Here is a 12,209-nt window from a genome sequence, read left to right as displayed (position 1 = left end):
AAGAGCAGTGGTGGCTTTGATGATTGAACGATTTCCTGTGCCACAATGACTTGGCATTTCTCCATGGGGGGGTTTAATGCTATTTTATATTCAATTCACTATCTTTAGAAGTGGTAAATTCTTGATTGGTGTAATGTGTTTCAAGGTCCTATTGATGAGTAAAATACTGTTCTGTTCAATGCTGAAGGGAAATAATATTTTTCTTGAATTTTTGCTTTAAATAAACCTGGTGAAAATGAAACTTTTCCTGTATTGAAACTTCCACATCTGAAAAAACTAAACTGTCTTTGCTGAGGTGCTGCACAGAAATAAGTAAGTTCATGATACAATTATGTTGTGATGTTTAATCACTGTTGCTCTTCTCTGTTAATAAAAAGCCGCCCAGGTCTTGGGGTCTGAATTTTGACTATTATTTTTAGATGGCAGTATTTACATAATCTGATACCTGGTTTCAAATCTTGGTGGCATTAGAAAAGAATATTCTGTTAGATCAAGATGAAGTATCAAGGATGAAAGTTGAAGTTGTCAATGGACTTCTTCCCTGTAACTGAACTTCAAAAGCGTATTTAAAGATTATATTTTTTTTATTATTCCATCTTTAAGCACACTGGATTCTGCTGGAAGCCTGTCATTAGTGTACGACAGCTTGTAGAGCACACTAGAGCTTGATGCTGCCTTTTCCCATTCAAGGTACCTGTCATGACTGAGTCCTTACCTTGGGCTGATGCCTTTTGGTGTGAAACAGAGGCATAAAAAGGACAAAGATTTTTGCACATATCCTGAGGGATTCAGCAAAAGCTGGAGCTGTCTAAACCCTGAGGACTCTGCAATCCCCTCCTGCCCTAGCCTGTCCACCACGGCAGAAGGTGCCTGACCGAGGGCAGAGCTGCAGCCCTGGCCTAGAGGATGGGGCAGGAGGAACGCCTGCAGGAGGAACATGGGATCTATTGGAAAAGCAGCTCAGCTATATCCAGTTCCTATCTGCTTTCCCTCCTTTCCTAAGAATAAAAAGAGATCAGGATTTTTTTTATTTATTTATTTTCAGTTTTCATTACACAATGTCAAGCCCCTGTCTCTGGAGGATCAACTCCTCTATTCACGGAGAAAGAGCAATGGGATTGCCAACGAAACCGCCATCGCCTGAACGAAATACCTGGGATTATACTTGCAGCTCTTATGGAACTGGTTTTGGTTCTTATGTGTGTTTGTTTTTGTAGAATGAGCATGTAACTGATTCCGGTAGTTTTAAAACCAATTTAAAAAAAAATTGACTGCCGTAGCATTGGTTAATATAAATCGACTTATTTGTTGCAAGTTCATTTTCTTCCTTGAAAAAATAGAAAAGATAGGGCAGTTGCAGTGTATTTTCAAGCAAGAATTATGTATGCAATGTTTGTACTGAACAAAATGGCTCTTTTATGAGGTACTGGAAAGTTTTTAAACTTAGGAATGAGATAACACCCCCTTGAGATGATCATCAAAATCCCTTTAATAGTTAAGATTCGGCCTGAGTGCTTTTCTCTACCTTTGCTCTTCAGTTTGCCAGCAATTTTGTACTTTATAGCCCTCATTATTTTTTTGATTTGGTGGATTTTTATTGAATAATATTTTCACAGACAAATCTTCCTATTTAGCCTTGTCTGATTGCTTTCAGTATGTTCATGTGCTCCAGAACTGAAAATGACATTGCTGGGTATTATTTTGGTTTAATTTCTCCTTCTGAATGTTGGCTTTGCCACCTCTCATAGTGCCACGTGCTGCAAGTAGAAACGACAGTGTGTCTTGAGGGTGATTATTTTCATGTATTTATCCTCACTGTTTTATCCCTTTGGATGATGATTCCGCTGCTTCCCAGTGCAGTTTATTCCGTTGACTAATTGCTCTATTAAGACTGTTTTCCTCTTATCTAACTTGACTTTCTTTTCCTATTAGATGATTGTTCTTTTATGATCATTTTTATATTAATTTGTACAAATGAAATTAAATATTCATTTGGGATGAATTTTAGTGCTGCAGAAATTAAAGGCTTGCCTTTAATTTGAAGCACTGTGAGGCATTTTCGCTTTTCCCCAAATTTCTCCAAGTGATTCAGTGATGTGAGTGCACTGGGAGAAGCCACTTGCAGCCTTTAGGAAGAATTTAACCAATTTTAGGGACCAGCTGGTAGTTATTTGCTTTTTAATACACAACAGGATATGGCTTATATTTTATATATGATTCATATTTTTTAACATGGGCAGATAGATAGTGATAGGAGAAAGGGGAACATATTTAAATTAAAAGTGGCGAGATTTAGGTGAGATGTTAGGAAGAAATTCTTTACGCAGAGGGGTCTGAGGCCCTGACACAGGTTGCCCAGAGAAGCTGTGGCTGCCCCATCCCTGGAAGTGTCCAAGGCCAGGTTGGACGGGGCTTGGTGCAACCTGGGATCGTGGAAGGTGTCCCTGCCCGTGGCAGGGGGTTGGAATCTTGAGATGATCTTTAAGATCCCTTCCAACCCAAACCGTTCTATGATTTTATGATTTTGTGACTGTACAGTGTTCTGTCGGGTGTCAGGACAGATCCGTGGGGGGAGCATTCCATGGCGTTTCTCACCACCCCTTCTCTTGCAGGTCACTGGGGCCGCTGCATCGGGGACTGCGGCTCGGGGGGCGTTCGCAGCCGGGCCGTCTGGTGCACCCACGCCGAGGGCTGGACCACGTTCCACGCCAACTGCGACCAGCAGGACAAACCCGAGAGCCAGAGGAGGTGCTTTAAGGTCTGCGACTGGCACCTGGAGCTGTTCGAGTGGGAGGTTTCGGGATGGGACAGGTGTGGGCTCGTCCCCGCTGCGGGTGCTGAGGCGGGAGCCGAGGTTTGTGTCACCGCCCAGCACGGGCTGCAGCGCCGCAGCGTCCGCTGCCTGCAGAAGCTGAACAGGACCGTGGTGTCCAGCGAGATCTGTGAGTATTTCACCCCTCAGCCGCCCGCTGAGCAGGCCTGCCTGGTGCCCTGCCCGCGGGACTGCGTCGTGTCCCAGTTCTCCGGCTGGTCCCCGTGCGGCACGGGCTGCGCCAAGAGCCTGCAGCACCGGACACGGGCGGTCATCGCCCCTCCGCTCTACGGGGGTGCCCCGTGCCCCAATCTGACGGAATCCAGAGCCTGTGGAGCTCCTGCCTGTCCCCTCGGGGAGGAGGAGCACACCTACAGCCTCCACGTGGGCCCGTGGGGCGAATGCCGGCTGCCCCATCCTAAAGACGTGCGGTTGGCGGAGAGGACTATGCTGGATTTGGGTTCGGACTCTGGAGAGCGAAGCACATCCGGACTTCCTGGCTCTCATCCCCACCACCATGCCGGGGAGGTGGAGATTGGCTACCAAACCAGGCAGGTCAGGTGTGTAAGGAGCGATGGAAAACATGCAGCGCTGAGGTAAGGGTGGTTCCTGCTCTGTTTCATCCCCACTGGATTTGTGTGATGGAGCGCTGGCTCTGCCTGGCAGCACCACAGTGAATGAGTCCCATTCTTGAGTTTAAGATGGAGTTTTTAATGTGTTTTCTTTATGAACTTTTTCTTGATTTAATTCCTTTCTAGCATATGTTGAAGATTTTGCATTCTTCTACGATTTGACACTGTTTAATACATTTTATATTTTTAATAATTCTCTTCTGGTTTGGTGTTTTTGTTGTTGTTGTTTTGAAGAAATGGAATTATATATCACTTTGTGCTGTTGCTGGGCCCTGGCTGTGGGAGGTTTCATTCTCAGTCATGTACTGCATATGTTTGGTAGAAGAGGCAAAGATTGCATCAGCTTAAACTCCTTCATTCTTACAAATCAATACAGGATAAAATAAGTCTGAAAAGTTTGGCCTTGTGAATATGCTAGAAGGTATATTTTGGAAAGAAATCACTGAGTAAACCTGGGATTGTCATCCTTATTGAGGAGCCTTCCTGTCTGGGTGTAACTTGGGTGCTGGTACAGGGTAGGTGACTGGCATGCCCGTCTTTGATAGAGGTTGTTGATTTCTGTCCTTATCTAATGTTTTATCTAATGATTTCTCTTGGTCTATATAGGTTGCTTTGCTGTAATTCAAATGTCAAGGTTACAGTAATGTGCAGCAAATACTGGAAAGATTTATTCTTTCTATTTCTCACATTTAAATTTAAGCTGAGCTCTGCTGTTTGACTTCAGGTTGGATTTGGGCAGGTGCCAGTAGCTAAAGATGAATGATGAATTGATTGACTTCTGAGAAAGTCAGAATTTCTGGAGATCTTACTGTGTTCTGTTTTTCAAGGATATTAGAAGTTCTTGAAAAATCCCGATCTTGAATTTTTCAGAAATCAATCTGTTTCTCAGTAATCCATAGCTCTTGGCACCTGCACAAACTCAAATAGCAGAGAGAAGGGGTTATTTTACATCCAATTCTCTACCCCTGTTAATTTCTGCAGTGTTTTTGCACACATACTGAGGTGAAAATATGAATTCTAACCTTTTTCTTGCCCGCTCCTATTACACCCATAGCCAAGATAGGAGCATTTTTTTATCAGCTGGAAAAAAGTCAGGCTTTGTGAACTGTTCCAGCAGTTTCTGACATCTTGACTTTATTACTCGTCTCTAAATATATGCTGATTCTAAATATACAGATTTTATGCTCATGTAGCTGCTTGGCTTTAATGGAGTCACTTGTGATTTATTCCACAGTGTGACCAGCAGCAGGTTTATGTCTGTCAACACTTGTAAGCTTTCTCCTGCTTCTTGTATCTCATTCCTTATCAGAGGCTCTGGGAGGGGGATCTTGATTTTGTTAAAATTTCACTTGCTTTGCCCTCTCACAATCACTGCTAGATTTGCCCTAAGAATGGAAAAGGAAACTTTCTATGAATGTTTTCTGTTCTGTGTTATACCTTGAATTTCTGGATGACAGTGCAGAGGGTGCTGGGAGCTATAGTTTTAGTGACTATCCCTGATCAAGCGGCCTTCTGCCTTGTTCCTTGCTGGGTTTTTTGCTGATCTATCCCCCTTTTTGGGAGTGTACAGCTCTGTTAGCCACCTCCTGGCACTCTTTTTCTGCTGAGCTTGTGTCTCAGTTTTACTGCAGAGCTGGGCCTGACCCGTCCTTTACTCTTACTCCAAATGCAAGAGCAAAGCCCATTGATTGAGTAGAGGAGAAAAGGTCATGTCATGTTACAGCATCCAGACACTCACACACTTTTCCTGTCTCCTTTTGGACCTAAAATTCAAAGCTAAAAATCCAGCCCAAAATCTGATCTGTGTTTAGTTCCAGGGCTGGAGTGTCACAGATATCAAATACTCCTGACAATGACTCCCTTTAAGCATCCCCTGGTAGTGTCCTCCTCGTTTTGTTGTGCAGCAGATTTGCTGCCATTCTTCTGAAGAGCAGGCCGATCTTACAGATGTTGCTTTACAACAGTGATGATATTTTGGCTACTGATAAAGAAGAGTAAATGCATTTGCATAACCCTGTAGTGGGGACTGGCAGGCAGCCAAGTGTCTGCTGTAAACCAGCAAAGAAGTGCCTTATTTGTGCTCCTGCATTTTCCTGGCCAGCATTTCCCATTTCTAACACTGCTATTATGCAAGCACCACTGTAAATTAAACTTCTGGAAAACTGAGGCAAGAGACAGGAATATCCCAAGATGTGCTTTAACAGCATGCTCGGAGCTGCTGGTCTGCCAGGGCTTGGCCATCACCTGTCTTCCACTGCTGCCCAGTTCTTGCAGGCCACAGGAGTGGTCAGCTAACCACCACCAAGGGCCACCAGGACGAGAGGGGCCATGTCCTCATCCTGCCTCCTAATTTATAATGAAATGGCAAAGATGCCTAATTTATTACCAAGGTTGTTTAAATTACTGGTGTCTGATTGCAGGGTTGTAAATAGGAATTACTTGGAGAGGAGCATAAGCTTGTGGAAGACTGGGTGTGCTGTGTCAGGGAAACAGAGCTGGGGATGTTTTTGATAAAGTATCTTTTTAGTCTGGAGGTTCCACATTTCTCAAAAGGGAAGGAAAAGGGACAAAGAGGAAAGGGAGGGACAGACCTTTTTGAAAACACCTGAAATGACAACAATTGAACAGCAGAACATCAATAGGCTTCGAGACAGGTCCACTTTTGCTCAGAAACGATTTTGGTGTAGAAACGTTACATTCATGAAAATAAAAGGAATAACATCAAAATAGAATGGTGTTACAGATTTGATTTGAACCTTTTAAAGACTTTATTTGAAAAGTTGGAATTTTTTTTGTACAATTTCAGATAGAATTCAGGTTTCATTTTAGTTCAGAAAAATGTTTCAGTTTTGCCTTAAGTCTTACATCCAATAACAGATTCAAACATAAGCACTTCCATGCATTAAAAAAATATAAATCTCAGAAAATGATGCAAGAAATGAATGTGACAGAACTTCTGCTCCTTTTGGTTTCCTGTCTTGTCACAGTTCTAAAAATCTACAGAATAGTGAGACAAAGGCACTTGAGTTCCTTCCTTTTGTTTTTGTTTGTTTGTTTGTTTGTTTGGTTTTTTTTGGGAAGAAAAAAAGTTGTTTAGGTTAGACACTAAATTGCAGTTTAGTAAAATAAATGTGCATAGTTAGACATTGAAATCCTAAATAAATTTAACCCCATTTTCTAACCTGTTGTGTGTGCTCAGCTAAGCATACTGAGAAGTTAAAGTCAGGAGCAAACAGTTACAATGCATTTTTTTATTATTATTATTTGCATTAGGACTCTTTTATGTACATATTTCTTAAACTCTTCATTCAGTGTGTAAGATGACAACAGTGATATAATAGAGTTGGATTTGGGTTTCTGTTTACTTTGCCTTTTGAAGTGAAAATTCAGGTCAAACTCAGTCATGGGACAACCCATCTGTCAAGGCAGAGGTGAAGCAGCATTCAACTCTTTTGTTTGCCTCTGTAATTTAAATTTCCATTATCCATTTCCTAGTGGATTGTGCTTAACCACTTTGCTGTTGTACATTTTTAGGAAAAAAGTGTTTGCAGTTCCAGTGTTGACATTCTTCTGTTCTCTGGATGAATACAAAATTCTGCAGTCTGGAGGTGAAAATGCTGTGCTGTAAAATGCTATTTGATGGTTGTGATTCTGATCTGGGAGAGGAATTCTATGTTCACATTCCTCCTGGCAGATGTCGGAATCAAGCCTCAGTGCTCAGGCTTGAAAACAAGTCCCTGAGCTGTTGGAGAAGAAAGATATTTTCTTTTCTAATGTTCTTTTCAAAAGTTTTGCCTCTCATTTCTTTTCCTTTTATTTAAAAAGCACAAGAAACAAAGGAGCAGTGATGGCTTCTTTCATTTCCATGAGTAACATTTTGGTGGTCAGGCATTGGAATAGGCTGCTCAGGGGACGGTTCAAAAGGTGTGTGGATGTGGCACTTGGGGACGCGGTTTAGTGGCAGACCTGGCAGTGCTGGGTTGATAGTTGGACTCAAGGATCTTAGAGATCTTTTCCAACCTTAATGATTCTGTGGTTCGATGATTTTAGAAGTGGTATCCAATAATAATTGTGTTTTTCCTCCTGTTCCCAGATTGTGCTGGGAGGCAGCTGCCTCTGTAGCCCCAAGATCTCAGAGCTTGCCAAGGTAGTGCAAATGTAAGCCAGCATTTATTTTTAATTAAAACAGAGGATCTGGTGCATTAGGTTCTGGAAACACCAAAATGTAAACATCTTTTCTGATGCTTGTTTGGGTTCCCAGTTCCCTTTCCCTCAGGTCAGTTGTACGGCAGGCAAATATTCCCCATCTTCCCCACCCTGGTGCAGAAGGGGCTGATGTTTCTTCTGCCAAACAAACCTCTGCTGCACAGATTGAATATATGGTATCCAAAATAGCCCTGGCAGCTCTTGAGGACCCTAAAAATACATTAGGAATTCTCAAAAGTGTGCCTGTTAACATTGATTGCCTATTTCTGAGGGAAATAAATAAGTGCTTTGATGCTGTTGGAAACATGGCAAGACTCTATCCGCTATGAGACCTTAATATTATTGGTTGAGTGCAAAGAGCAGGTAGTGTGTGTTCCAGCAGCCTGTAGGGTTAGGTCCTTCATTACAAAATAGGAGACACTGCTAAAAAAGAGAAAAAAATGGAAATGGGTTGTTGACTTAGCTCACTTCAGGATTATCTTGCTCTGCAGCATGAGGGTTTGAACATGAGTTCCCTGGTCAGGCATGACACTTCCCAGGAGCCATCCTGGGGGAGAGCCTGGAAATGGTACCCTGTCCTCCTGATGCTGGCTCTGTACCAGCAGCATGGCCACGGTGACAGCTTCTCAGTGTGTCCAATTGCTTTGCAGATGATCCTTTCAGAGTGAAAGGTTTAGCAACAACCAGCTGTCTCATCCTGTAATGTAAGGAAATGCATTCACCTGTGGTTCTGAATGCCATGGTATGGTTGGGAAAGGAATCCAGGGGTGATTCCTGTGCTGTGCCCAATCTGATTTACTGGTGCTTAGCTCCTGGGTGGTGTTGCTCCTTTTTCCAGCTGATGGACCTGTTCCCACTCATTCCCGTGTGGTGGATGTGATGGCTCTGTGACTGCAGGGCATGTAGCACAGGCACTGAGCTGTTGGAAAATGTGCTATTTTTGGTGAGTTACTTTTTGTCCAGAGCAGGAAGATGCTGTGGTTCAGCTCGGGGCTGCACAAATCCTGTGTCTTATGGGTGTGTGTGTGCCTGGAGATGGAGGAGACAGGCAGTGCTGTTCCATGGAGTGACGCAGCCATGGGGATGTGGAGCTGCACAGTCAGGGTGGTACCAGGGCTGCTTTCCCTCCTCCTCTGCTATTCTGCTCCAGGACTCTGGGAGTGTGAAAGAAGCATGAGTAGGTTTCCTTTGGTTTAGTGTTTTGTGTTTCTCTAATAAGTGGTTTATTGCCCTTCAGCACACAAGAGGCTCAGAGGGCACTGTGCCACTTGAGCGAGCTGGGCTCCGTGCTGCTGCTGGCTGCTCACTAATGGATCCATCCTACGCCACAGGCACTGCAGCGTGGGCTGGGAAACAATTCCTGTGGTTTTACAGTGTCAATCCAAGCATGTAACATAGAAAAAAGCATCAGTTGTGTAAGTACTCTACTATATCACAGTTACCAGATCGACCCCCAAGTAGAAGATCTAACCTGAGACATTAATATGTTGAAAATCAGTTTAAAAACAGGGCTGATATAGTACCTCCTGTCCCCAAGACCTCCTTCCTGTCCCTGCTGGTTTGGATACAGCCACAGCAGCACAAATCTGTGTCTGGTTTGCAGCCTCAGATCCGTGAGTGTCTCGAAGGTCTGGGTTTTATCTGTATTAGATCATCCTAAATACATCTCCGACATGAAAGGCTGTGTCTGAATTTCATGCAAAAGAGTGTTTTTACATTTGTCTTTGTGTTGCTCGGTGTCACTATTAATTTGACTTGGAGCCTCTGAGTGAGTAGGTACAAGTTAATTAATTTTCTTTCTGTTCAGCAGTTGCTTGTAATTCTCCCTCAAAAGCCTACTTGAGCAGGATGGAAATTGCCAGCTCCATGTCTCATTCACCTTGAGGTCAACAAAGTTAGCATCTTGCCTTTTATAGCAGGAGCAGTGGGGGGATTTTCGGGGAAAGAAACAGCTATTCAGCCTTTGGCAAAGGCTTTTGCCAATGCAAGGGTGGTTTCTGGGCAGGGATGGCTTTCCCAGACAGAGTGTTGTCGAGAAGCCATTAGGGGAGTTATTGGAGGTATTGTTTGGCTAAGAACTGGGATTGGCAAAGTTCATTTGAATGAAGACTCCAGATTTTTAAAGGCTACATTTTGTTTGGTGTTTCAGTAAAGATCAGGCAGGACTAAAATCTCTTCTGCAGTGGTGCAACCCCAAAAGTGGATTTTGCTTTTTGTGCTGTATCTGAATGGGGAGTTTGGATCACTTTTTAAAATGTAAGATCAGTTACCTCCCCATTCTGTGTTCTTAGATAAACTCGAGTTTTCTGGTACCATCAGTTAGGACAGTGTCTTTTATGTGCTACTGTTTTATCTACTCAAAATCAGGAACTAGTCTTTCTTGTTAATGTTGTGGCATGGGTGGCTCCCCTGTTGAAAAAGTATTGAAAGGGAAATAAAGTGACTGTTCATGTGTCTGCACCTAACCTAATGTTCCCCAAAAAGACTCAAAATCCCTGGGTTAGTAAATACATATGTAAGATTATTACTTTTCAGACCTTGCTTCAATAGCACTGATGTTTTGTACCAGAGACAGCTTTGCAATCAGGTGCATTTGACTTGTAATAGAGAAATGAGACACATTTTTCAATTCTGAGCAAGAATAGTTTCATTTTGAGGGGGCTACATCACAGACTGTTTGTACTTTTTGAAGTTGTTTAAATACACCTCAGTATTCATCTTCACAGCACCTGTGAGATTACTAAGTTTTATTCTGGTTGAAGAAACAGACGAAAAATTGTTACAGCTTTTTTTTCTTTTACTTTGAAGTACAAATAGAAGCCACTAAGTGCTGTATTTTGCTGGTGGCTGAGGGTCTAGTCAAACTTGATGTGTGTCAGTGGGAATATTCTTGTTGACCCTTATGAAAAGGGGATCAATTTCTAGAGTAGAGAAGCAGGTGAATGCCCTTTATCTTCTCTGCTCCCCCCATGAGGCTGCCCAGCAATCCTGACATGATTGCCCCAGTCTGTTTTCTGTAGAGGGAGGTAGGTAGGTTGGTCAGACTGTGCTGTAAGTAATAGCAGGAGAGGTAGTGGCTGCTTCCCTGGCAGCAGCTCTGGGTTTCACACCTTTTAAGTGTCCCTGTGTTTGCTCCTTACAGTTGGCAAAAGCTTGACCACAAGCAGCTGGAGGCTGGAGAAGAAAAATTAGAGTTCACACTGAGTTCATCAGGTGTGGTCTTAATTTCAGAGGCCAGTTTACATTGTCCATATAACACTATGCAGAAGTCAAAAAGTCTCGTTTTCTTTTCTCCTGGTGATTGCATTTTTCTGGATATTTTCTTTTTTCTTGCCCCATCCTGTCCTTCATGATGCATCAGGGGTACCTCTGCTCATCCCTCAGTCCTCTTTCAGTATATCCTTTACTACTCTGTTATCTCACCTGTCCAAGGTTTTTGACAAAAGAAAGGTTTTTCTCCCATTTTGGGGGAGGAGAGGTGACCTTCTAGAATCACAGAATGGTTTGGGTTGGAATGGACCTAAAATATCAGACAGTTCCAGCCCTTCTACCATGGGCAGGACACCTTCCACCAGAACAGCTTTCTGAGCAGGAGAGCCATTAGCTGGCTGAGATGGAAGTGGAGGAGCAAAGAAGGATGTGCGCCTTAGTCTGAAGGTTTGTCTTTTCCCGAAAGTATTTGCTGCATTTGCCGTATTTGCTAAGTCGTGAAAAGATGTTGCAGCTTTGGAACTCTTCAAAAATTTATTCTGGGACTTTGTATCTTGATACCAAATCTCATCAGTTGGTAGCCCTTAGAATTTGGTTTGCCATTGTATTTGGCCTAGGGCGATGTCTCGATGTGTTACAGAATGAATGAGATCATGTCCTGATGTCAGCAGGAGTAACTGAGTCCCAAAATCCAGCCTCAGTTGCAACATTCCTGGGTCTCTGGTGATTTGTCAGGTTGGAAAACCCTCTGACCTTGTTTGACAGCACATTTGGTAACAGCCTTACGGAACCGAGACCTTCTTACTGTGGGACTAATTATCTTTTAAAAGAGCAGAGTTGCTTAGCAAGATGTGCGGATGGATGGATGGATGGATGACATCTAGTCCTGTGTGTGGGATGTTGGAATGGTTACCAGTAGCAGTATTTCTCCTGGGCTTGGATTTTATTTTCCGTACAGGATAAACAGTGAAATTCTAACTACACAGGAGCAAATATAGTGCCTTGTGCACCGTTTTAACCCAAGATAAATGCAATACATTATTTACAAACTGTTCAGCATGCAAGTTTACACCCAGAGCTCGTTGGAAATGTGTTATGTACCCTGCATTAGAACTTCTCTTATCTCCATTGCACTGGTGTTGATGTAGATCTTCTGGTTGAATGACCATGGATTTCTTCCTGGGGAGTTTGGCTTGGAAAAGAAGTTTATTAAGCAAGACCTTCTCAGCTGTTGTACTGTGTTCTTACCGCAGCCTCTGCCTGCAAGACCCAGTCCCCATGACCTCCAAGTCCTGTGTCATCCCCAAGGACTGCGCCCCATCCGAGTGGTCCCCATGGAGCCCCTGCTC

General features: G+C 43.2%; 1 protein-coding gene across 1 annotated transcript in view; it reads left to right on the top strand.

Moving 5' to 3' along the window:
- THSD7B (thrombospondin type 1 domain containing 7B) overlaps positions 1-12,209 on the top strand; it is a 253,080-nt gene that overhangs the window by 53,442 nt on the left and 187,429 nt on the right. Inside the window, exons 4-5 of the mRNA XM_017740110.1 lie at positions 2,613-3,408; positions 12,114-12,207. Of these exons, the coding sequence (XP_017595599.1) occupies positions 2,613-3,408; positions 12,114-12,207 (890 nt within the window). The remainder of the gene's footprint in view (positions 1-2,612; positions 3,409-12,113; positions 12,208-12,209) is intronic.

Source organism: Corvus brachyrhynchos, unplaced genomic scaffold, assembly GCF_000691975.1.
Source record: "Corvus brachyrhynchos isolate BGI_N302 unplaced genomic scaffold, ASM69197v1 scaffold126, whole genome shotgun sequence".
Lineage (NCBI taxonomy): Eukaryota > Metazoa > Chordata > Aves > Passeriformes > Corvidae > Corvus > Corvus brachyrhynchos.
The sequence above is the reverse complement of the archived record's forward strand: the minus strand, read 5'-3'. Positions and strand labels throughout refer to the sequence as shown.